This window comes from Lagopus leucura, unplaced genomic scaffold (assembly GCF_019238085.1).
Source record: "Lagopus leucura isolate 7727_CA_CO unplaced genomic scaffold, USGS_WTPT01 Super-Scaffold_100004, whole genome shotgun sequence".
Lineage (NCBI taxonomy): Eukaryota > Metazoa > Chordata > Aves > Galliformes > Phasianidae > Lagopus > Lagopus leucura.
Window position 1 is genome coordinate 68,251,169 of NW_024962264.1, and position 26,818 is coordinate 68,277,986.

Sequence of the window (26,818 nt, forward strand, 5' to 3'; positions counted from 1 at the left end):
TCGAGGGTGAAGGGTGAATCCGTGCTCCTCATCCTGCTACCATAGCAAATGAAGGAAAAAGAAGGAAGGAGATGCCCTTCATTTTAGCTAATTCCTATTGGTGTGTGGTGCAGGGAAAGAGATCAAGGCACGGTGTGGGGTGATGGCGAAGTTGGGTGCCCTACTGTTGTTTTCACTGACTCAACAAGTCCAGTGCGCAGCAAATGGAAGTGTTTCGGGCCAAAACAGGGGCTTGCCTTACAGCTTCTAAGAAGCAGTGCCATTGGGCAGCTTGGCTGAGTAGGAGTATTTGTTTGCTTTGGAGTAGTGGTGGTTGCGAAATGGTCTGCAGCTTTCAAAAGCAAATGGAAATGGCGTGTTGTGAAACAGAATGATCTTGGCCAGAGCCCGAGAGATTCTGGATTGTTGTTTAAGGGAAGTTTTCCATAAGCTGTTATTCAGATTGTGCCTGCAGGATTTTTTTCCTAAGGGTTGGAAAGGACCTCAAAGAGATGACCAACCCCCTGCTAAAGCAATTCCCTACGATGGGTCATAAAGGTCAGCATCCAGATGGGTCTTGAATATCTCCATAGAAGAAGATTCTGCAGCCTCTCTGGGCAGCCTGTTCCAGTGTTAAACTTGTGCAGGTGGGATAAATCACACAGGTCATTCATTTGAATCTCACTCCACCACTCAATACCCGTGTAGCAACGTAAAACACGATTGCTTTCCTTATCTGTCTGTCTGTGCCTCGGAAGTGCCACCAGCACACAGGGAACGTCCCTCGTGCTCTTTGTCTTCAGGGAAGCAAAAAAAGGTAGTGAGGAAGGAAGGAACAAGGAGAACTAATGCTGTGGAGGTACTTGCCTTCTTACCAAGCAAATCCCCAAAGTGAGATTTCTAAGAGAAAATGACCAACACAAGCCTAGCATTTATATTATTAGAGAAGATGGTTTGAGGGGGATAGCGTGTGCTTTCATTCCTGCTGTTTGTTCTGTCTTTTGGTTGGTGTTTGCTGCTTTGCTCTCCCTGCTGCAGGGCCTTCCAGCTGAATTCCTGCGTCGTATCAGGGATATATGTTGCAAGGATGAGACCAAAGGAGAATAAAACAGAACAAAGGAGTTTTTGGTCCCCGAGCTGTAGTTTGCCTTTCCCTCAATTCTATTCAGGTGTCTGTTTTCCTGCGGTGGAGGCGTGCTGTCCTACAGTTTGCATTACAAAGGAAAACTGTATATGAAGCAAACAGCAAAGAGAAGTTTATTAGGCTTTTTGTTCTTTGATATTCTGGGAGACGGCCTTTTGGGAGAGATCATCTGCAGATCAGAAGTCTGAAATTTCAGAACGAAGCCGGCACCTCTGATGCACATAGAAAAAAGCAGTGCGTTTTGCCTTTTAATCCTGTATCCTTGAGATCTGAAAGGGAAAAATAATTGGCCTCCTCACAAGGAAATACGCATTGAGCTCCATATCTGCACATGTGCTGCCGTTGTTTAGCCAAAACACGGGGTGAGGTCACAGCATCATTATGGCACGTTGGTGAAACGAAGCATGAGGTTGGGTCAGTGGGATGACTTGTGCAGAAAGGGCCGTTGTGCAGGCTGGATATTTACTCTGACATAGGTAATGTGCCTCTGGCATTTGTAGGGCAAACACCCCCCCCCGTTGTACAGCAAAAGCCTTCAGTCGGGATCTCTGCAAGCACATCATTGTATTGTATTACAGGCACAGAAAAATTTAGGTCACAAAAAGTGTTTTACAGGTGATGTGAATGGGTTGCTGTGGTCAGCTGTGGGTTCTTTCCGTAGGTGCAGAAATGCACTTAACCTGTGCCAGCAGCCATCTTCAAAGCTCCCTGTTCTGAATAACTCTGGAACGAGGAAAAATAAGATCTTTTAAGGGGAAAGACTCTTTTCATCCTTGCTTTTAGCTGCTCTTGCCCCTGGATGTGCAGGATCCCTGGAGTGCAAGCTGGATTCTGCTTTTCTAGGACCCCATATTTGTGCAATATTGGAGGCTCTGCTTTCAGAAAGCTTGGGCTTGGCCTTTGATGGAAACAGGACGGAGACTGGGGGGGAAATTACTTCTGTGTAAGAAAAATAGCAGCCAGCTATTAATAGGTGGTTGTAGATAATATACTTTGCTTAGGTAAAGGATTAAAAAAAGATTCAATAGACCTTCAGAGTTATGACTGCTCTTGTGTCTTGTGTAAGGGAGGAATTAACCTTGTTTTATGGGTGTCAGGCTTCTGTTAAAAGAGGGATAAACATTCCCTTTCAGATAGAAGCTATTTTGTGCAATAGGTAAATTGTGAGTGGTTCATTTTTTTTCAAGAGACATTTACTCTTGCTGGTTTACTTCAAGTATTTAGAAGTATATTCTATAAAACTGTACTGTGCCTGCTTGAATAGAATCAAAGACTTATCTAGGCTGGAAAAGACCTTCAAGAGCAGCAAGTCCAAGCATCAGTGTGACCCGTGGAGTCCCATCCCTATGCCATGTCCTTCATTGGCACATGTCTTGAATGCCTTCAGGGCTGGGGACACCACTACTTCCCTGGGCAGCCTGCTCCTATTCTTGACCATTCAGTGAAGAAATTCGCCCCTCTCTCCAGTGTGGTGCATTTTGAGAGCATTTCCTTGTGTCCCATCACCTGTCGCATTGAGATAAATGGTCTTGGCCACCATCCTCATTTCTGTCCACCTCTCTCCTCAAACTGGAAGGATCTGACAGAACTTGGAAGGCTGTTGGGGTTGATCAGAAGCATGAAATCAAAGGATGAGATGGGGATAAGGAGTGTGGCAGCCTTTCAGGTTCAAAAGGACGGGAAGAATGGATGAGTCAGATAGAGCTCTACACAACAGGAGGTGGCAGAAAGTGGTGAGTGAGGGTGGTTATACTGACTTCTCACAGTGGAGAAGCCCAAGCAGATGTGAAGCCAGCAAGGGCTTCCCTCTATCACTGCAGAGTTGAATTGCTGATCTGCCTGCTGCAGATGATCCAGGCAAAGAAAGAGCAAATAGATTGCATTCTGCAGGTCAGAAAGTGCCTCAACTGTGGGTTTCCAGCAGCTGGATAACTACACCACCAGCATGCTCTGTGCTTGCTTCATTTGTTGCAGTCTTTCCCAAGGATTTGCTTAGAGGGAGATGCCTGGTTTGACAGTCCTGTCATTTGGCTTGGTACAGCGGGTTCTGTGCTTCTGTGACATTCATTTCTGCCTTGAAATGTGTCACCTTGTTTCAGGAACAGATCCTGTTTAAACTGTTGGAGAATAGCAAGAGAGGAAAGTAGGTTTTTATAGGTATAGGAAAGCAATGATTGCAGACAGCTTCAGGGTTACTCAAACCGAACACTTTTATTGTACATTTATCTTTCAGGGGAACCCACTTGGCTACTTCAGGGTTTTCTATTTGCATTCCTTCTTCAGTCATTCCTTCTTTCATGCCGAAATCACGCGTGCTGACAGCAGTGGTAATGCTGTTTTCAGTGCCCTGAGATTTGTTAGGACTCTTTGGTCGGTAACGTGGCCTCTGTTTGGCACATAATTAAGACATGTGTTAATAAACTGGTCCCTGTGGAATGCAGTTTTCTCTTTCTGAGAGGTCTTGTGTGTTCTTAGTTCATTTGGAATGGGTTTGTTGGAGTGTGCTCACAAGTTTGATGTATTTTCTTTTGAAATGTTTAAGGAGCTCTGTTGAAGAAAACCTGTCTAATAACTGCCCTGTGAAAATGGTAATTACTGTATGCAAATTCGTTATACTTGAAATAGATGCAAATAAATACTTTTGGTTTCAATTTTCTATTCATACCTATATGCGTACTGTGTTTGCTCTCGTTGTTTTGCTCCCTTTTGTTTCATTTCTACCTTTTTTTCTTTTCCTCTTTTGCAGTGGTCTGATTGTTCCTGAGAAGGACAGCAATGAAACGGTCCCAGAAGTTGTAGCTACTTCTGGATATGCTCTTCTGCATTTCTTCAGTGATGCTGCTTATAATTTGACAGGGTTTAACATCACGTATAAGTAAGTGGTACCACTCCAAAGTGATTTGTACATTGCATAAATGTTGCAGGTTGAGCAGAAGGAGGTTTCCTCTTCCCTCAATCTTGTCTTGGAAAAAGCAATTGCCACTGAAGCATGTAATTACGAGCAGATACTTGAATTTAGATTCTATCTTTATTATACTCTTACACTGGCTAATAACTGTAATGTGCTCAGCGTCAGCTTCAGTTGTCAATTGTGAGTGTGGGCAAATGTTTGCTCAGAAAGGACATCGTAGTATTTATTTTATATGATTAGATTTTATGTGATCGTATTCAGGCAGGCAGAACTGATATATTGTGTGTCCTTATGCATTTTGCAGAGATGCTTCTGCACAGAAATGCTTTTGCTTTAGTGCCTGCATTTCACTTGGGACACTGGATGGGACCTATTACTGAGAACCCTTCAGCAGTTAACCATGGAACTCTGCTTTTAATTGGACTGAATGGCTGAATCTGACTTCTTATTCAAGAATGGTTTTGTTCTGTTTTGGGTTTTTTTGTTTGTTTCATATTTAAAATAGGAAACATATACATATGCTCATACAAATGACATATGTGCTGCACCAGGAGACTTTAATTTGGGTGTAAATTTAAGAAGTTTTTAGCTCTGTCTTCAGAAACAACCAGCTGCAAAGTCCTCGGTCACAACCAACTAAAGTGAGGTCGCTCAGTTTTGAAGCCAGTTTTGGTGCTTTCCTCCTTTTTAAGCACTTCAAAATGCAGTCAACTGTTTGAAAAACGTGGGGCATCCAGAAGGAAATGAGCTTTTGCCCTGTTGCCTGAAACACGGGAGCTGAAGCAGTTCATTTTGAAAGGTTGGCTGATACCATAAACCATGACACCATCTACTGCCAGCCGTCAGCATTGCACTGATGCGATGGTGGTGAAGCTGTAGCTGTAGGCATCCCTGTTCATTGCAGGGGAGTTGGACCAGATGGCCTTTAAAGGTCCCTTCCAACTGATAACATTCTGAAATTCTATGAAGTTCTCTCCGAGCGTAATCTGCCTTTATAATTTTCTCTATAACTTCTTAATGTGACTTTAACTCTTCTCTTGATGATTTCAAACCATCTTCAGGTACAGTTTTGTATGTTTTTCTCCTGTCAGTTCTAGTTACTAGATTTCCTCTTAATGTTTTTGAGGAGTAATGATTTATTTCTTTTGAGTTTAATGGTCTTTAGAGTTACTACTGGAGGCAGATATTGTGAAATCATGGGCTTGAACCAGTGATTCACCTGTTGCTTGACAGTAAGAATACTGAGAAGTAGTCCTTGAGTTTTTGGGCAGTCCTTGAGTTGACCCTTTGGGTCCTCAACAAGAATGTGTCTGATTTTGCCTCAGTTAAATTGCCAAAGTTATAGAATTAGAAATTATTCAGAAGAAACACACCTTTGGCTTGGGATTCGTCTCAAGCGTGTTCATTGTATAAACAGATCCTAGAACAGCATCTGAATGTGAGCAGCTTAAGCCTACACTGCAGAGCCACCACCAAAGCCTTGTGTGCTGATGGAATTCTTCACTTACTGTTGGGGATTTTGAGGCAATCTGTTAGCATTACAACTGGCTAAAAGTCACCCTGGTCATTTTACATAGGTTTAACTCATGAAGTGGGGCAGCTCTGCACGTTATAGGTACAGAACAAATGCAGGTCCATCGCATCGAACTCCAGATGATTCTTGGTTTGCTTATTAACAAACAACTGAGCTGCTGTATTAGCTTCTGTTCAGCATCACTCTTGTACTAGTTAATAAGGGGAGCCTGTTTCATTACTGATGAACCTTCTTTCCCTGATGTTTGCAGTTTCAATACGTGTCCCAATAATTGCTCTGGCCGAGGAGAGTGCAAGCTCAACAGCAGCAGCAATGCTCTTGAATGTGAATGTGCCAAATACTGGAAGGGAGAAGCTTGTGATATTCCCTACTGCACAGATGACTGTGGGGCACCAGAGAGGGGATTTTGCAACTTCAATGATACTAAAGCATGTGTTTGCTCTGCAGGCTGGCAAGGTAAGTCTGAATATTGTGAAGAACCTCTTGTTAAGAGGATGTATGTGGTTCTTGGAAGTGTTTGAGACTGTTCTTGACAAATGTTTATGCTTTAACTGGGAAGAAAATCAAGCTTCCATCCAGCTTCTCCTATTAACAGATTGTTGGGAAGAAGTTCTTGTTAGCAGCTGTGCTACCATGCAAAGTTGCCAACTTGACGTGTGCAAGCATCAGATTAAAATGAAATTTGAGAACAGTAATTAAAAAAATAATAATCAGAACTGATCCACCCACAACCTTTAAGCCTCGGGGAGCTGGAAGATCCAAATTGGCCACCGTGTGCTGCTTTTTTTGATTGTTTTGTGAGGATCTGAAGCGTGGATGAAATTCTGTGGGTCCTCTAGTTGGACTCAGTGATCCTTATGGGTCCCTTCCAACTTGGGATATTGTGTGGCTTCTCCAAACTTTCCTCTTTTGTGGCTCTTAATGGGGTCCCACAGAGTAGGAAGTAGCTCTGAAGGGAACCCTGGCAGTGAAGCTGCTTTAAGAGCAGCAGAAATATAGATAAAACAAGAAGTGAACAGTTCATAAAAAACATGGCGCTGGAAAGGGGAGGAACAAAAAGCAGGAAAGACAGCAAACAGTGCTGTATGACCCTTGAGTGTTGGGGCTCTTGAGGATACATGGCAGGCAGAAAGGTGGTGGGAGATAGACGGCCTTGCGTTGTCGAGTGGGAAGGGGTCTGCACCATTTCCCTATCATCACAGGGGCAGAGAACAGAGCTGGGTGTCTGCTTTGCTTCATCACAGCTTTGCCTGGTCTGGATCTGCTTTTTCCTTCTACAGCCTCTTGTAGTATGTGGTTGTGGTTCCATCACAGAAGTCCCTTCACATCGTATCCATTGTAGATCATTTCTGATGAGCACAACTTCCACCAGGCCGTGCTCTTTGCCACCAGTGTGCGGGATACTGACCTCTAGCTGAAATGCTGACTTTGGAAAGCATTTGCTTAACTTCTAAAACTGTTTCCTAGGTCCTGGCTGTTCAATTCCCGTTCCTGCAAATCGGTCGTTTTGGACCCGTGAGGAATATTCTCTTCCAAAACTTCCTAGAGCATCTCACAAAACCGTCATCCACGACAATAAAATGTGGATTGTTGGAGGCTACGTCTTCAATCATTCTGACACTCAGAAGGTTTTAGCGTGAGTATAAACCCCAATAACAGAATCTAAGCACAAAAACAGAGATCTGAGAATTATTTTTAGAAAATGCTACCTGACACGCTGTGCTTTGGCTTATGCTCCATGTCCAAGGGGAAATAACAGTAATAAAACTTAAACTCAAGGTTGGAGGTGTGGGAAAATGCTGATAAAGTAGGCAATATTGGAGAAGAAAAGTGTAAGTTTCTGTTGCTCTGTGAGTTTTTGGTTCATCTGCTTGTGACAGCATTCAGCTGTTTACTGTATGTTTTGTAAGCTGGTTTGTAAATTACATCTAGCCTTGCAATCCAGTTTTGCTTCTGTTTTATTAGCCCTTCCTTATGTTGTGTCTGTCTGTATTCAGTGTTTGATTCCTTCATGAAGACACAATGATTCCTGGGGATGTGACTGTTTATGCGTAGGGAATGGGATACCAAACTGGGAATGGCACTTAGGATGATGCCATTCATGCAGACTGTTTGGGATACTGAACGTTAGCTAGGATACCAAACAATAATTGTGGTTCCTCATTGGAATGCCCCATAAAAACACGTTCAGGCTTTCTCTTGAACTGGATGTCATTGTGGGAGATCCAGGCAAAAACTAAGTTTTTCGCTTCCATTGACCGAAGTCAGAGCTGTGCTTTTATTTAGCAGGAGTTACAGGGCAGCTGCAAATGTGTACATTCTTGTAAAATAGTTGCAGATTACATTCATGGTTTGCTTTTTCAAAGTCATGCCTGATTTTTCAACTGATAACCTGTGCCTTCATTAAAGACTTTCTCAGAGATTATTTTATCTTGCACAGCTGTAAGTCTGGCAAATATAGTTCATTCGTTTATCTGAAAAGCCAGAGGCCATTTTCAGGGTAGAGTTTTTATCTTATTTCAAGTTCTCTGAAAAAATAAGCTTGAATGACAAAGACATAATTAAAAGTGCCTTCTAACAGTGGCAGTTTTATTTTTATCAAGTAATTGGAATTTACCTGGGCTTCGAGTAACCTTTTTCTACTCTTTGGGATGGATCATCTGTTGTAAGTTATAGCATAGAGGCAGTGCATCATCTCTTGGTTCTGCAGGAAAGGAAAACTCAGGGTAAAGCCAATCAAGATGTGGATGCTGAGTAGACTTGATGGGATTTTGTTTTTTAATCCATAAGCAGTGTGTGTGCATACTTGGTGTATGCTGAAATCTTGATAGGACTTCTGTAAAATAAAAGAATTTCCAACCCCTAGAAAGAACAAACACGAATTTTCTCAACTTGCTATCAAACTTCTCTGGAAATCTTTTCCATTTTTACTACACAGGTATGATCTTATTTCTGAAGAGTGGCTTCCACTGAACAGCACTGTGAACTCAGTAGAGATGAGATACGGTCATTCACTGGCACTACATAAGGTATGTTCAGTGCTTTTCATCCCAACCCTACCCATCCCTTTCCACAGCTCAGTCTTGCTTTGGGAGAAACTTCTCCTTCCAGGATTTGTCCATGGGTAATGCAGTCTGTGCACTGCAGGGAATCCTTGGCTTGGGGTCCTAGGAGGCTGTAGTGCCTTTGCTCGTGTGTTCCTCCTTTCCCACTTTTCTCAGACATTCTGAGGCTTGTAAGATGTGTGTGATGGTTGGGGTTTATTGGAGTTCACCTGGTTCGTAGAATCATAGAGTGGCCTGAGTTGAAAAGGTTCACAATGATCATCTAGTTTCAACCCCCCTGCTGTGTGCAGGGTTGCCAGCCACTGGAGCAGGCTGCCCAGAGCCACATCCAGCCAGTTTCCCAGTTGCCTTTTGTGTAGACCACACGATTGCTGTGAGCTCCCAAGGGTCTGGTTTTGAAGCATCTGTTGTCCAAAGCACAGTAGGAGAGCTGGTGAATTAGGGATTTTTGGAGTCTGTTTTGCAGTAGATCCATGAATCTTTTCTTCCAGCATCTAAAATAAATAGATTTGACCATTTCTTACCTCATTTCTCACCTGCAGTATCTTCCTGTGGGTGCAGACCACGTGAGAGCAGAATGGCCAGGTCTTTGGCTTGCTGGTTCATTTGAGAATAAAGTGACCTATCACTTTGTTGATCCTTGATTTTTTAGATTGTTAAGCAGCTTATTGCAATGGAAGCTCATATTAAACGTAATTTAAAAAACTTGAAAAAGTCCAGACAGCACCATCCACAAACAGAACCCTGGAAAAAAACTGAGAAAGATGGGAATCCCTGGCTGCAAGTTATCAGTGCATGTTCTGAGGATAGAAACAGAATCACAGAATGGCCTGGGTTGAAAAGGGCCACAATGCTCATCCAGTTTCAACCCCTTGCTGTGTGCAGGGTCACCAACCAGCAGACCAGGCTGCCCAGAGCCACATCCAGCCTGGCCTTGAATACCTACCTGCAGGGACGGGGCATCCACAGCCTCCTTGGGCAACCTGTTCCAGTGCCTCACCACCTCTGTGTGAAAAAGGATAACTGTTGGAAGTCAGACACTGTAGTATGTTCACTGTCAGCGACAGGCAGTTCTTTTCTGCAGTTTTCCAAGCAGCACCAGCTATAGCAGTAGAGCTTTCCTTTCCAAGGTTACCATCTTGTTAGCAGCAGAGTGGGGCACCTCTGGACCCTTGGTATTCATGAGTCACTGTGAGACATCTGGAGAAACCCACAGATAAAACTAGAGAAGATTTCAGGAGCTTCACTCTTAAAGCATGATTAATAAAACCTAGTTTAACTATCCTAGCACTCTTCATTCCAAAAGCACTTTCTATCTTAACTGCCTCTTTTGCCAGGCTGTTTCCTAAATGCCAAACCCATTGGGCTCATTTTAAATCTCTCCTCTTTTAGGATGACATATACATGTATGGTGGAAAAATAGATGCCACGGGGAATGTGAGCAGCCAGCTGTGGGTGTTTAACATTCCCAGCCAGTCCTGGACTCAGGCAGCACCAAAAGCCAAGGAGCAGTACGCTGTGGTTGGCCATTCAGCACACATTGTCACCTTGGAGGATGAGAGCGTGGTCATGCTTGTCATCTTTGGGCACTGTCCCCTTTATGGGTACATCAGCAACGTCCAGGAGTACAACTTAGGTGAGTTTGGGCCCCACCTACCATTTGTTAGCAACTGGTTTGGAAATTGCTGAGATGATGCATATCCAGATTGCAACACAGGGGGTGGCTGCGTTCTTCTCCTTGGAGTTGTATTTATGAGAAATTCAGTCCTACTTTTAGTGTTTGTGTAGCTGTGTGAGCAGACAGCCATGTACTTGCAGCTTTATACAGCTTATTGGATCCCGAAGATGAAAAAGCTGTAATTGAGAGGTGAAGCAGGATAACTGTGAGACATCTGAATTCATTTTCCTTTCTCTTTCTTGCAAAGCAAACATTTTCAAAATTACTTCTGCCTCCTCTGAGTACAAAAATGGATGTAACAATTCAGACCAAGCATCCACTTAACTCAATATCCCAGCCTCTGTAGCAGTCATTAGTGAATCCTTAGGGGAAAAGGAGAATAACTTTCTGGACTCCCATTTGTCCCATATCACTGGGAACAGTCCAGACTGATTTGAGGATGCAGAGATTTCCACTGTTAGCAGTGGAGAAGCGTAGGAAGCTTTCCAGATGAGGTGCTGCCTAAGGCAGCTGCTCAGAAATGGCCAGAAATGGCTCTCTGGAGGCATGTCCTTGTTCTGCTGACCACGTAAGGAACGTACCAAACAAATGTTATTTTAGTGAGCAAGAATATAGAGTCATTAATCACATGTTAGTTTCTAACTAGAGTGCTCTTCATAATCATCCTTAACTTCTGTGCAGTCTGGCCTTAAATATTTAAAATAAAAGTGCTCTCGGGTACAATTCTGAATCAAGCTGCAGTGCTGTCATTTTCATGTCACTGAGATGCAATATATTCCTTCTGTGCTTTTTATCTCTCATTTACTTAGCTTGTCTGCAACGTTTAATAAGTGACTGTAAACGAGATTTTTCTGGTCTAATTAAAAACACTTGGCAATAATTCTTCGCAGCATACTTACTCCTTGAAGGAGAATATTTTTGGATGTCAAATCATAGAGAAGGTATCTAATTCTGAGCCAAGTGAAACCCAATTTGTTTCATCATCAGATTTGTCGATAGGTTACTAACAGAGGTAAATTAACTTGTGTTTTGTCACTCACTTTTTTTCATTTCTCAGCCACAAACACGTGGAGCATCTTACAGACAAGTGGAGCTTTGGTACAGGGAGGGTATGGTCACAGTAGTGTTTATGATCCACATACAAGATCCATTTATATCCACGGAGGTTACAAGGCATTCAGTGCCAACAAATACAGGTTAGCAGATGACCTGTACAGATATGAAGTTGATTCCCGGATGTGGTGAGTACTTCTTGTTCCTGTATGCATCTCACTGTTGTATGTAGTGGAAAAGAGGATGGGTTGTGTGATAAGGGTACAGTTGCACATAGCTACTTGCATTCAGGACAGTGTGCTCCTTTGTCTGTAAGTTTGATGCCCCTTTATGACAAGAGAATCATGCAGTCACATATAATCAAGGCTGTGAACAAGCCAAGAAATCCTTTTTCATCTATCATTGTATTAAAGCTGAAAGGAAAACTGTTTGATGGTATTTTTTTGCCAGCACTTCAGACCATGCATATGAACGTGGCTACTGTAATCAAGTGAGTGGTAATTCATTCTGCATTAATCCCACACAAGAATTTCTATGCGTCCCCATCTTCTTCCGGCCCCGTAATTATTTGAAATGTTTATTTCCTAAACTGACATCTTCTGTGATTGCTTTTTGCCCAGAGGTGAGTTTTATTATACAGCTATAGCAAAACTTCACAGCTTCGAGCTGTAGAGGTGAAGTACATTTTTGTCGGTGTTGTGTTTGTCTTAATTTATTTTTAAAGGCTCTGTGTGAATACGAAGGCTGGTATTTGAATGGCCATGTGTCATTTTGAGTCACTATCCCTCTGTTTTTTTGAGAGTTTAAAGTAGTATTTCTGCAACAGATGTTGGTGAGTTTTTACTGATGAGTGAAGTAACTAATTGCCAAAAATCTGCCTTCCTGCTCAATCACATGCAGCGACAACCACACTTCCTGTCTTGGTTCATTTGTTCTTCCCGTTCAGCTTGGCAGATCTGGCTGAATAGGCAGAAAACATCATAAATGGGACAATATCTGCCCAAAGCATTCAGCAGCAGCTTCCTTTTATGTTTGTTTTGTCAGCCTTGTTGGCTGGCAGGGCAGGCAGCAGTCACCCTGCAGCAGGGCACCTAGCGGTGTCTGCTTGTCCTTATCTGTAGGTTTCTTGCTCTGCCAACTCTCTCTGATGTTCCATGGATTTCATGGTAAGTTAGGGCAAAAAAAAAGCCCTCTCCTCATCCTTATCAGTGACCCTTTGTGTTCAGTGCTGTTAATGATGCTGATTAAAGGCGAGGTCATTGGTAACACGATTAACGCCAGCCCTGATTTAACCGTGGGTGAGGCGTTGAGCTTTGCAGGTGCTAAGCTGCAGGGCTCTGCTCTTGGCAAGTACACAGATGATGTCCCTGAAATATTTTGTTGGTTTTGAGCAAGAAATGACACCCGATTTTAAAAGAAATGGTTTAGATTACTATAAATTTTTCTGGACTGCAGTCTCCCCAGACAGTGTCCGTATCAGCACGTTTTAATTGACTGTGCTCGAAGCTGTGTTAGTGTGAAAGCTCCACAACCCCTAGGGAAAGAATTGATGATTAAGATCCATGTCTTTGGAGGGTTGCTTTCCTAGATGTATTTCTCCTATAAATGGAGAGCAGATCAGAATATGAGAGTGAGATTACGGGAGGAATCGAACAGTCAGCAGAGAAAGTTGTTCAATCTCATTAGAGAAACTAATTAAATAGTACCCTCCACCTCTCAGTTTCCTTCTTCAGCTTGGATTTATTATTTGGTGCCTTTGCAAGGTACCTATCAGTTTCATTAATCCCTATCTTTCTATTTCTGAAGGACGATTCTTAAAGACAGCAGATTTTTCCGCTATTTGCACACAGCCGTGATAATGAGTGGAACCATGCTGGTGTTTGGAGGGAACACGCACAACGACACCTCCATGAGCCACGGTGCTAAGTGCTTTTCTTCCGATTTTATGGCCTACGATATCGGTAAGTTCTTGGGGGAAATAAGAACAACACAAAATATCCCTGGACATTTTAGAAGAGCTGCCTTAGAATCATAGAATCATAGAATCACTAAGGTTGGAAAAGACCTAAAAGATCATCCAGTCCAACCGTTCACCTGTTCCCAGTAGCTCCCACTAAACCATGTCCCTCAACACAACATCCAGTCTTTCCTTGAACACCCCCAGGCTCGGTGACTCCACCACCTCCCTGGGCATCCATTCCAGTGCCTGACCACCCTTTCTGAAAAGTAATACTTCCTCATGCCCAGCCTGAATCTCCCCTGCCGTAGCTTGAAACCATTCCCCCTGGTCCTATCACTAATGACACGAGAGAAGAGGCCGACCCCCAGCTCACTACAACCTCCCTTCAGGAAGTTATAGAGAGCAATGAGGTCTCCCCTGAGCTCCTCTTCTCTAGGCTGAACATTCCCAGCTCCTTCAGCCTCTCCTCATATGGCCTGTGTTCCAGACCCCTCACCAGCTTTGTTGTCCTCCTTTGAGCACATTCCAGGGCCTCAATATCTTTCTTGCAGTGACGGGCCCAAAACTGGACGCAGTACTCGAGGTGCGGCCTCACGAGTGCTGAATATAGGGGAACAATCACCTCTCTGCTCCTGCTTGCAACGCTGTTTCTGATGCAAGCCAGGATGCCATTGGCCTTCTTGGCCACCTGGGCACACTGTCGGCTCATGTTCAGCCGAGCATCAATCAATACCCCCAGGTCCATTTCCTCTACGCAGTCCTCCAGCCACACCGCCCCAAGCCTGTAGCGTCGCCTGGGGTTGTTGTGGCCGAAGTGCAGGACCCGGCTTCCCGAAGCCTGATTTACATGCTGGGTGTATCGGAGCAAATGCTGCTAAGCGTACTGCAGAAGAATGTTTAATCAGGAGGAGCACATTAGCTTAGTGCATATTACCAAGCAAATGAACTGCTGCAGAGATTTCTAGGCAAATACAGCAGCGTTTTGTTGGCCAACAGTTTGTACACCACCTTAGACATTAAAAAACATCCTGAATAGAACACACATTCTTCTGATGTCTCATCCCAAAAGCTGTAGTGAGGTTTTGAGTGTGCTTTAGAATCAGATAGAATGGCCTGGGTTGAAAAGGACCACAGTGATCATCTAGTTTGAACCCTTCTGCTATGTGCAGGGTCACCAACCAGCAGACCAGGCTGCCCAGAGCCACATCCAGCCTTGAATGCCTGCAGGGATGGGGCATCCACAGCCTCCTTGGGCAACCTGTTCCAGTGCCTCACCACCCTCTGGGGGAAAAACTTCCTCCTCATATCCAACCTAAACCTCCCCTGTCTCAGTTGAAAACCATTCCCCCTTGTCCTATCACCATCCACCCTCATAAACAGCCGCTCCCCCTCTTAATCTCTGAGTTAAGGAAGAAGCTCTGTTTGGATGGTAACAAGCACCAGACATTGCTAGAGCTCAACTCGTCCATTGTATGCTCTTGTTTGAAGTGAGGGCTGTCTCTATTGCTTCACTGAGCTGTTTGCAATGTCAGTTTGTTTGCGTGTGCTTTGTAAGCATAAATGTCCCCGTAAGTAGTATTTAATCATAAAGCCAAGCAAGCGGATTTTATTTGGAAGGATTAGGTTTTGGTGGGGGTGAACAGCCAGAAGAGGGCAGCATTTATTTGTGAATGTGGAGTCCACAGGCCGCGTTTAAGGAAGAAAGGAGATGAAATTCTATAAAAGGCAATGCATGCACAATCCAGATAATTCACACTGGCAAAAAACGCCATTCTGTACTCACATCACATTCTGTCTTCTGCTCCTTATTCCTTGAAATGAGGGTTCTGGTGATTTATTCCCAGAAGTGATCACGTAAACCTGCTTTCCTGGAAGGACTGTCTGCTGAGATGTCACTCCTGTTTTGTGAAGGGAATGTGCCAGTGAATGGATTACTTTGATGATCAGTCTGGCATCCTTGTGCTATTTTGCTATCTGGAATTGTTCCCTGACTTTCTTTGATATCGCATCACCTCCCTGTGCAATCTGTTGTGTGCTCTTAGCTAACTTTATTTTGAGTTTTTAACTTGAGAAACATTCAGTATGTGAGGTATTTTGACAAGCACAAGAGAGTAATTTCTATCAGCTTGCATATCAATGGGGATAGATTTTTCTTAATACATTTTGCTGTCTTCCCTCACCCAGTGAACTCTATTAGGTGTAAAACACAAATGACACAAATTTGAAAAAAGAAATGCCAGTAGTGAAGTTCATTTTGATTCAGTGCAGTTAACAGGCAATTCCTTTTACAGGAACTGCTCATTGCAGTTTGCCAGCCCAGTTTTTTACCAATTTTATGCCAACAGTTATAGCTTACGTTGATTGCAATTGGCATGAGAATGATGGGAGTCCTTCTCGTGCTCTTCTGTCCCTCATTCGTTGGGGCAGAGACTCTCAGGTCAGATTGTGGCAAAAACAGCTCTTCAAAGGAAAAAAGATCACTTCTTCTTTCTCCTTCATATCAGGGCAGCTTTACTGGCATGGTTTGCCTTGTCTCACTGAGAAACACTATGGAAAATGGACCAGAAGCGCAGCCAGGAATGCGTTAGGGCTCTGGTAGGAAGAGTGGAGAAAATTGGAGTTCAAGTTGAGGAAAGGCTTCAAAGACAGCTCTTCCTTATAATTGTGACTGTTAATGGTTATTTCTGTAGTGACTTGTTTTATTTTTCCTTACCAAGTTTTTTCTTCCTTGCCCTCCCCAAATTTTCAAGTAGTCAGGCCACGTGCATTGGGTTTTGTGAGGACATGCCTTCTGTTTTGTGGCATGCAGAGGTTCTTAGAGGGTTTTTAGATAGATCTGAGAAGGCATTGATGCTTCTTATCCTTTTACCCTGCACCTGGCCAGGTTGGGGCTTATCCCATCCTTATGCCAGTTTTGGAAGGTTTGAGGATAACAATGCAGCTGGATGTACATGAGTGTGTTTCTCATTGCTTCTCAGGATAAGCTTTGGTTGTGTTGATTTTCAGGTTGGGTGAGCACTTGGGTAGAGCAGCCTCACAGTATTTTTCCTGTGTCCTGTGCACCACGATGACTGCTTAGCACTTCCCATTCTCCAAATCAGTCTCTCTGGCTGGTATAGAAGAGTTTCCTAGCATTTGTTTCTCTGGGTGGACGAATGCCTTCATCCAATCCTCTTCTTCCCTCGATTCATAGCAGCAGAGGAGACGAGGGTGGGCTGCAGCCCTTGCATCTTCTTATGATCAAATCCAGCAGCGAAATGCAAAGGTTGTCCTTTCCAAAGGTTCACATCCCTCGTGTATGGGATGAATGCAAAACAAGAATAGTAACTTCTCAGGCAACTTGTCTCAAAACACAGAATCACAGGAGTTGGAAAGGACCTCGAGGGACCATCAAGTCCAACCCTTCTGCTAAAGCAGTTCCCTACAACAGGTTGCACAGGTTGGCATCCAACCAAGTCTTGAGTGTCTCCACAGAAGGAGACTCCCCATCCTCTCTGGGCAGCCTGTTCCAGTGCTCCGTCACCCTGACTGTAAAGAAGTTCTTCCACACGTCAGTACAGAACTTCCTGTGTTCAAGTTTTAGGCCATTGCTCCTTGTCCTATTGCTGCACAGCATTGAGAAGAACGTGGCCTCATCCATTCGCCTCCCACCTCCCTTAAATCTTTATCAATGTTTATCAGATCCCCTCTCGGTTTTCTCCTCCCCAGGCTGAACTCACAGCCTTTCCTCATACAGGAGATGCTCCAGGCCCTTCATCACCTTTGTGGCCCTCTGCTGGAATCAGAGATCCGTGTCTTTTTTGGCAATGGAAAGCCCAGAACTGGACGCAGGATCGAAATGTGACCTCACCAGGGCAAAGTAGAGGGGGAGGATGACCTTCCTTGACCTGCTGTCCATGCTCTTTGTAATGCATCCAGGATCCCATTGACCTTCTTGGCCACCAGGGCACAATGCTGGCTCCTGTTGTCCACCAGGACTCCCAGATCTTTCTTTTCAGAGCTCCTTTCCAGCAGCTCTTCCCCCAACCTGTACTGATGCATGTGGTGATTCCTCCCCAGGTGCAAGATTCTACACTTGCTCTTGCTAAACCTTATCAAGTTCTTCTCTGCCCAACTCTCCAGTCACAATTACTGTGGTTTAAGTAATCATTCGCTTTCATTTCTAAACAAGTTTTAGCTTTGTTGTTTCTCTTCGTAAAACACAGCAGGAAATATTCATGCAAAACCTATGCTCGTGTAATGGTCTCTTCTCCCTATGGGAGAGAAATTAAAACTTTTCTTTCTCCCTTCAAAAATTCAGTTCTGATGCCAGGCTTGGAAGGAGGTTAGATGTTTTTGTAGCATATGTATTCTATTTGAGTAACATATTTAATAAAATCCTCTGCATTGTAAGCTTTAGGCTTGGCTTAACTTCTAAGTCAGGAAGAAGTATATTCTTTGCAGTTTTAGAAGCAGTCATTTTTTCCTGTACTCACTCTTCTGTTAAAGATGGGAAAGAAGCTTAGAAAGCCAAACATTCCAGACCTTCTGTTAATCTAGAAAAATATGTTTTTTGGCCTTGCATAACTCACAACTTGCTGGATAAAAGATCGCAAATCTCTGTCCAATTCTGAGGTCTCCTGTTGGAAATTGAAACCATGCATGCTTGTTCCATAGGGTAAATTCTTCAAAAATAGAGCAAGTGACGTTTAAAAATAAACTTCAGAGTCATGATTTACCAAGTGTTAAACCCAACCAACTGGGTCATACATCTTCTATTTACTGGCACTCTCAAACAAAAGTTTCCGCAGGTGCACAGTGGAGGATCAGCTTTCTTACCCAGCAACTCTCCAATTAAATTTTGTAAAGTAATGAAGCTGATTTTCTCTGCCCTCTTGATTTATTTATGTAGTGGTTTGAGCTTATGGGCTTCTTTTTTCAGAGGTTCACTCCCTGTAACAACAGTTTTATCTTGCGTTAGAAACTGCGAGCGTTTTGGGGCTCTGTAGATCTTTACAGCAGATTGACTTTTCTGTCTTAATTGCATAAATTGCATACAACTGCCTTTGGGACATTAACCCCCAAGGTGATCCCACTCCCTTTTCGAAGCTGAAGTGCTGTGAATTGGACTGACTTCTCCTGCTTTTGTTCCTTTGATTGCTCAGTGGGTTATAGGTTTCTTAGGTTGTTTTTTCTGTGCTGCCTAGAGGAAGAAATTACCTGAGAAACCAAGTTAGAAATGAAGCAGAACTTATAAATGTTATGCTAATAGAAAAAGATGGAATAATCTCACATTATATTAAAAGAGAAAAACAACCAAAAATCCCGAAGCTATGATGAGTGAAAAATATTTTTAAAAACATGGATATCTACCCTCTAGGAACGTAATTGCAATGAAAAAGAAGAGGAAGATAAGTCTCTGTTCTCAGTGATGCTGGTTTGAGGGCAAAACTGCAAATAATTCATGTCTCAACAGATAAAAACAGAACTTGTTATGCAATGAAATACTCCATTTGCAAAGGAGAGAAAACAACTTGCATTGCTGCCATTTAATTACACGTGATTGCCAAAGAGCCAACCATCTATCATGGAATCATCATACAATAGCCTGGGTTGAAAAGGACCACAATGAGCATCCAGATCCAACCCCTTGCTATGTGCAGGTCACCAACCAGCAGACCAGGCTGCCCAGAGCCACATCCAGCCTGGCCTTGAATGCCTGCAGGGATGGGGCATCCACAGCCTCCTTAGGCAACCTGTTCCAGTGCCTCACCACCCTCTGAGTGAAAAACTTCCTCCTAATATCCAACCTAAACCTCCCCTGTCTCAGTTGAAAACCATTCCCCCTTGTTCTATCACCATCCATGCTCATAAACAGTTGTTAATCTACGCCACACAAGGCCACAAAACTGGACTGTTCAGGTGGTGGTGCAGAACAACCACATCCTTCCTTACCCCCTCTGTCATCTGGGGCATGGGTGGCAGTTTGGCCGTGCACAAAGCAGATACTGCAGTGTTTTTATCAGCTGCCCCATTTGACTTGAGAGATTTTTGTGTTTTGTGTACAGGCAGAATCATTTCCTGCAGCTAATCATCTCCTCTCTTTAATCCTAGCCTGCAACAAGTGGTCCGTTCTTCCTCGCCCGGGTCTCCATCATGATGTGAACAGGTTTGGACATTCTGCAGTGCTGTACAACAGGTGAGAATCCAAACAAGTGTTTTTCATAGCTCAGTCCCATTTCAATACATTGGTGCACATTTGTGCATGTGTTGAGATATTTATGTGTGTATAGTTAAGGACACTGAGACTGGAGAAGTGAGATTCAGTGTCAAATCTGCTGAAGTTCTCAGATCTCTGCTCTCTCAGTGTCTTCAGCAAGCACCTCTTTCTATCAGTGCTTCTACTAATGCATCTTCCCAGTTCCAAAAAGACAAGGATCTCCTAGAAGGAGTCCAGTGAAGGGCCACAAAGGTGATGAAGGGCCTGGAGCATCTCGTGTATGAGGAAAGGCTGTGATGTGGGTCTGTTCAGCCTGAGTAGAGAAGACCGAGAGGGGATCTGATAAATGTTTGTTCATTCAGAAATCATTTTCTCACATTTTTTTATTTCTTTCTGCCCTCATTTAGCTTCATTGACCATTTATATGCCCAAATTCATATCTTCCCTTGTGGTTTCTAAATTGCCCATGTTTTAGTTTCCAAATTGCCCATGTTTTAGTTTCCACGGCGTATCCTGTGTCGCTCTTTACCAGTGATGTGATGTGCAGTAATTAGGTGAAATCATAGATGAGATTCCTGCTGTTAAGCATTATATCACTGTAATGATATCCACACCTTGAGGTGAACAGCTGTTGCTGTGCTTGGCTCTGCAGAGCTCAGTTTGAGGGCGTCTGCAGGGATGTGGTATTTCTGAGGAGTCTTCCATTCTGGTTCCCTGTCCCTTTGAGTACAGTATATCTAAATCAGTAACATTATTTAAAGCACAGCTTAAGTCAGTTTGAGAACACTGACTTGAAAAGGAATGTGTGCTTTCAAACAGAAACCCTTGTTTTTGGAAATCTCACTATACCTGTTGCAGTGTACGCTGATTACCAGCTGTCTGTTTGCTGCCCTCAAGAGCAATGAAGCCTCTGCATTAATTGTCTTCTGAAATAGGATGAAAGTAATGCTAACAATTGTTTATTATTCATACAAAACTTCTGTTCAGTTGCAGAAACTCTTCTGTGCTGTCTCACTGAATATAAGTTTACAAACATTGATGCACAGGTGTTGTTTTTTTTGAGCTGCGTTTTTGTGTAACCGCTGAAACTTGTTATGTTATGCCTGAAGCAGTTGTGATGTTATAGGAGGTTTAAAAGAAACAGAAAACAAAGCATCTTTTCCCACCCTCAAAACATGAGGGGGAAATGGATCTCTGCTCAGTTGATAACAGCCATAAAAATATCTGTGGTTTTGTCGCAGCAGTGCGGCAGTATGTGACAGCATTGAATTGTTTTGTCACAGTTCCTGACTGCTGGTTTAATAGTGCAATATTGTCTCCCCTGTGTCAGCCTTCTTCCCTTTCTTGACACTTTTTTTACAGGAGGATCGTGCATTCCTGCAGCATTTTATATATATGGTCACATTAGTCAGGTGTCACACAGAATTGTGGCATCATTTTGGGTAGAATCACAGAATAGTTAGGTTGGAAGAAACCTTAATGCCCCTCCATCACTGGCTCCCCACCAGCTCGGGCTGCCTAGGGCCCATCCATGGCTTTGGGCACCTTCAGAGATGGTGCACCCACAGATCTGGGCCTCACCACCCAGTGAGTAAAGAATTTCCTCCTAACATGTCAGATGTTATCTCCCCTCCTTTAGTTTAAAGCCATTGCCCCATGTCCTATCGCTATCAGACTGTGTAAAAAATCACTCTCTCTTATGTTTATAAATTCCCTTTAAATAATGGAAGGACTCAGTGAGTTCTCCCCAAATCCTTCTCCTCTCCATGCTGAACACTCCCAGCTCTCAGTCCCCCTCCATAGCAGATCTCCTCCAGCACTCTGAGCATCCTCATGGCCTCCTGGACATGCAGCTGCTCCAACAGCATCCTGTCCTTCTTGTGCTGGAGGCCTCACAAGGGCAGTGCAGACAGGACAGTCCCTTCCCTGCCCTGTGGCACTCCTCTGCTGATGTAGCCCAGGGTACTGTTGGCCTTCCAGGCTGTAAGCACTGGTACACAGCCAACTTCTTATGCATCAGAAGCCCCAAGTCCTTCTCTGCAGGACTGCTGTCAATGACTTCTTCTCCTAGGCTGTAAACATATCTGGGATTACCCCAACCCAAGTGCAGAACCTTGCCCTTGTTGATTCTCATTCAGCTCTCATGGACCCACATTTTTGAGCCTGTCCAGGTCTGTCTGGATGGCATCCCTTCCTTCTGTTGTATCAAAAGGCTTCCTCTCCCAGATAACAGCAGTAGGATGAGAGGTAATGGCCTCAAGTTGCACCACTGGAGGGTCAGGTTGAATATTAGGGGAAATTTGTTCTCCAAAAGAGTGGTCAGGCACTGGCACAGCTGCCCAGGGAGTGGTGGGGTCACCTTCCCTGGAGGTGCTCCAGAGCCATGGAGATGTGGCACTGAGGGACGTGGTCGGTGGGCATGGTGGGGGTGGGTCAGGGTGGTACTAAAGGATCTTAGAGGTCTTTGCCAACCTTAATGATACTATGAATTGCTCCTCTCAGCTTAGCGGCATCAGCAAACTTCCCGAGAGTAAACTCAATCTCATTATGTCTGTGCCACTGAAAAAGATGTTGAGGAGAAACGTTTCTTTACTTGCATTTTCTCCAGCACCATGTATATATTCGGAGGCTTCAACAGCCTCCTGCTGAGTGACATCCTGAAGTACACCCCAGAGAGATGTGAGGCCTTCACTAACGAGACCTCCTGCACGCAAGCAGGACCTGGTGTGCGCTGTGTGTGGGCTCCTGCCCGGCCTGGCTGCGTGCCCTGGGAAATGGCCACAGTGCAGCAACAGCAAAAGGTCCTTGAGGATTGTCCTGCCAAGTCAGGTATGTGCCACATCCTTCCTATTTCCCTTTCCTCGTCTGCTTTTCTCTCTGGTGTTGTTCGTATGTACGGTCCCACACCGCACAGGTGGCATCAGGGTTGCTGCTCTGTAGGTGCTGGCCCTGAAGTCTGACCTTGTGAGAGCTTTCTGTTCGTTGTGAGGGGAGGGAGGAGGACCTGGGCCTGCTGTGTTACCCTGATACAGCAGGATAGGTGGTTTATGTGCTTTCTGTCACCTTCTATGCTCTTATCTGGGTTGGGGCACGGAAAAAGAGCGTTATTTTTAAGGTCTGATTCCTGTGTTCTTCGTATGATAACTTTTTAACAACTTTTCAGCACTTTATCCCAGTGCGTTCATTGCTCTGAATTGAATTACATGAACCTCGATTCTGTAATAGATTGCAGCCTTTAATTATTTAAAAGAAATTGATGTAAAGGGACACTGCTTTGATGGGCTCTGAATGTACAATAAATTCTCACAAAACACAGGCGATAAGCAATTGGAAAGATGAAGTGGAAAGTTCAAGCTTTGCATGAAAATGCTGCACATAATTGAAGGGCAGGCTTTCAGCAAAATGGGCCTGCAGTGGGAGATTTCCCTGTCCTTGGGAAACGTCCTCTGGCATGGTTTGCCTGTGCATTGATGGAACATGCGTGCCCCATTGCTGCTGGTGGGCTTCAGTGACTCAGTGTGTTTTCTGCTCTTGTGTTTTGATTGCTACCTGGGCACTAAAAGCAATTGATGAATGCAATTCTCTCTCCGTTGAGTGAAAAGAAAGAATCCCATTTACTAACTGGTTGATAAGAGGAAATCTCCAGGCGCTACTGTTTGGTTGTATCTTTTGCTGTATGTAATCAAGTTCTTAGAGCTCTGTCAGGAAATGCCTGTTTTTGGTCATGCAGGTTTTTTTCTTTAATAGTTGTAGACAATGAAAAATGTGATCAGATTACAGACTGCTATAGCTGTACAGCAAACACAAACAACTGTCAGTGGTGCACCGACCAGTGTATCTCAATGCATAACAACTGCACGGAGGAACAGGTAAAGTCTCTCTAATGCTTCTGTAGTTTACGTTTATCCTTTGAAATAACAATTGTCTTCATCTGACAGCATGATGACCCCCATCCTTTTGTTATTTCCTGTGCTTTTGTGCCTCTGAACTGCTCACAACCTTGAATGCTTCATGTGGGTCTGAGGGCTTTTTGTGGGACTCCCCAGTCCTGAAATGAGGAGGATCATCATCATTGTAGAATCATAGAATGGCCCGGATTGAAAAGGACCACAGTGATCATCCAGTTCCAACCCCCTGCTATGTGCAGGGTCACCAACCAGCAGCCCAGGCTGCCCAGAGCCACATCCAGCCTGGCCTTGAATGCCTGCAGGGATGGGGCATCCACAGCCTCCTTGGGCAACCTGTTCCAATGCCTCACCACCCTCTGGGTGAAAAACTTCCTCCTAATATCCAACCTAAACCTCCCCTGTCTCAGTTTAAAACCATTCCCCCTTGTCCTATCGATGCCTAAGGGCAGAGGGGAAGAGATGAATCTTTTACTGTCAGGGTGATGTGGTTATTCAGTAAGGCTCAAAGCCATTTGGATTTGCTGTTAGAGCCCTAGAAAAAACTCAGCCCTACCCCTAGAGGGAACAGCTTTAAGGAGGAAAGTGCTGATCTGGGGGAATATCCTGAAAGCACACCTCAGTGTTTCCACACTGGAACATATAGATTGCCTTGTAGATCTGAAACGTGAAGTTGAGCATGCTAGTCTTTATGACTGTTACAAACTGATGTTATTTGGATGGGAAGCCTCACTGGTGCCATTTATTTTAGGTTCCCATTACTGCTTATGAGAATTGTCCTAAGGATAACCCTGCCTATTACTGTAACAAAAGGACAAGCTGTAAAAGCTGTGCCATGGATCAGAATTGTCAGTGGGAACCAAGGAATCAGGAGTGCATTGCTTTACCAGGTAGGTATTGCTTGAGTTTATGTAAGCAGCTCCACATTCACCCAATCCAAAAGTATTGGTTGCGATGTTCATCTTCTTTTTCGGTTGGTTTTCTTTTTTTCTTGTTTCTTTTGCTTCTGTTTAAAACAAAACTCCCAACCGGGTGACAGTTTACTGCTATATAGGAGTAGTGTTCTTTAATCAACCCAATTTTGGCATGAAACTCTATTTCAAGTAAATTTAGAAAGTCTGATGGAATATTTTTCAGTCCCAATTGTCTGAAGAGCAGTGTAATCATTTGTATAATTATTAGCCTGCATTTCATCTCTCTCTCTTTTCATTTGATGAAAGCAGCACTGTTGATATAATAGGCTTCGGTGAGGCATTAGGTTTAATAATGCATGCCATTTGATTTTAGAAACTAGAATTGTGCAAAAGCAGAATGTCACATACTGGACGTGTTAGGCAAATAACACCTAAGTGTATGAGGAAAATTCTCTTATTAGCATGTTTCCAGTGGGAGCTCATAGCAGTTGTTTATTAGGCTCCTCCACAGAAAGGATTTTTTTTTCCCAGTAACTAGAAGAGAATTATAGCATCTTCAGAAATTGACTTACACAGTTAATAAAATATCGTAGAATCGTAGTATCACAGAATGGCCTGGGTTGAAAAGGAGCACAATGCTCATCCAGTTCCAACCCCTGCTGTGTGCAGGGTCACCAACCAGCAGACCAGGCTGCCCAGAGCCACATCCAGCCTGGCCTTGAATGCCTGCAGGGATGGGGCATCCACAGCCTCCTTGGGCAACCTGTTCCAGTGCCTCACCACCCTCTGGGTGAAAAACTTCCTCCTAATATCCAACCTAAACCTCCCCTGTCTCAGTTTAAAACCATTCCCCCTTGTCCTATAACCATCCACCCTCGTAAACAGCCATTCCCCCTCCTGTTTATATGCTCCCTTCAAGTATGGAAGGCTGCAATGAAATTTCCCCAGAGCCTTCTCTTCTCCAAGCTCAACAAGCCCAGTTCCCTCAACCTTTCCTAGCAGGGGAGAAAGAGAGAAAAACAACGTGGACAGGACCTTTAAAAAGGCCTGGAGGAACTTCCCCTGGTAACTCTGGACACGTCCAGGTCTGCTTTCTGCTAGTCTGGGAAGTGAATAAATGAAGAGACATCAGAGAGGAGCCATGAAAGTGAAAAAAACATCATCTCTTAGTGATACTGATGAAGGATTTGGTGTGTTTAATTGGTTATAGAGAAGGGAGCGAGGTGATCATATTTGTAAAAAGCCTGTCTGAAAACCCAACTCTTGATAGTTTTCAGATGAATTTAAACTGAGGCTTTGATCTGGACATCAGCTCTACAGAATGGTTTGAGTTGGAAGTGACCCTTAAAGGCCATCTGGTCCCCCTGCCTGCAGTGAACAGGGACACCCACAGCTCCAACAGGTGCTCAGAGCCCCATCCTGCCTGACCTTGAGGGTCTCAGGGATGGGGAACCCACCACTTCTCTGGGCAACTTCTGCCATTGCCTCACTAGAACATCTTAGGAGTCAGAGGAATAATTCTTGCAAAGTGTAAGGAGTTCTTCTCCACTTTTCCTTTGAAAAGATTTCACTGCTGGATGTTCAAAGAAGTGCTTTGTCAACCTGTTGCCAGTAACCAAGTGGTGACTTTGACTTCAGAGCCCCTACACAGCTTTCTTCTGTGTGTTACTTGTACATAAGTACTTCTGAGCGTGCCAGTGGGTCATGCTGGGTTGGATGGGGCTGTAGAGCTCATTTTGGTGGAAGATGTCTCGCAACTCAGAACACTGTGAAAGTCACCCCCACCTCAGGTTTTGCTCTTTTCCTTCCTTCAGAAAATATCTGTGGAACAAACTGGCATTTGGTCAGCAACTCTTGCCTGAAAATTACAAATGCAAAGGAGAACTACGATCACGCCAAGCTGTCCTGCAGGTCCAGTGGAGCTTCATTGGCTTCTCTGACCACCCAGAAAAAGGTGGAATTTGTTCTGAAGGAGCTGCAGAAGATGCAGTCTTCGGTGAGCACTTCTCTTTTATGTCCTCTGACTAATTAAGCTCTGGCTGTGGAGGAGTCCTTGCTGAGGCACGGTGTGCTCTCTGTGGAGCAGACATGCCTCTTAACTGAGAAGGACCGATTTTTCCTTTTGAAATTCAACGTACCCTATGGGTGTTTTTGAAGTGAAATTGTAGAGAATGTAAATGGGAAAGATAAATACAAACATACACGGTGCCTCAAAGGTATTGCTTTCTGTAATGAAATCACACACACATTTCCCTTGTGGGATACATGGCTGCGAGAGGAGTGCAAGTGGTTCTCTTGTGACATCTACACAGTATTTTATAAATAAAGGTCCCTTTGGGGGCGCCGGAGGTGTTTAAAATAAAGCATTTAAAGCTATTTATTCTGCTCAGGAAAGCACTGTTTCAAATGTCAGCTTCTTAACTCTGCAGACCTGCTTGGCTTATTGGGAGTTATTTACGTTTGATTTAGTGGCAGG

At 43.9% G+C, this 26,818-nt stretch overlaps 1 protein-coding gene across 1 annotated transcript in view; it reads left to right on the forward strand.

Moving 5' to 3' along the window:
- Nucleotides 1-26,818, forward strand: part of ATRN (attractin) — a 145,704-nt gene that overhangs the window by 40,680 nt on the left and 78,206 nt on the right. Inside the window, 12 exon segments of the mRNA XM_042871122.1 lie at nt 3,870-3,998; nt 5,819-6,024; nt 7,036-7,204; nt 8,507-8,597; nt 10,026-10,269; nt 11,369-11,552; nt 13,171-13,325; nt 19,418-19,502; nt 22,132-22,352; nt 23,271-23,392; nt 24,180-24,318; nt 26,157-26,338. Of these exon segments, the coding sequence (XP_042727056.1) occupies nt 3,870-3,998; nt 5,819-6,024; nt 7,036-7,204; nt 8,507-8,597; nt 10,026-10,269; nt 11,369-11,552; nt 13,171-13,325; nt 19,418-19,502; nt 22,132-22,352; nt 23,271-23,392; nt 24,180-24,318; nt 26,157-26,338 (1,927 nt within the window).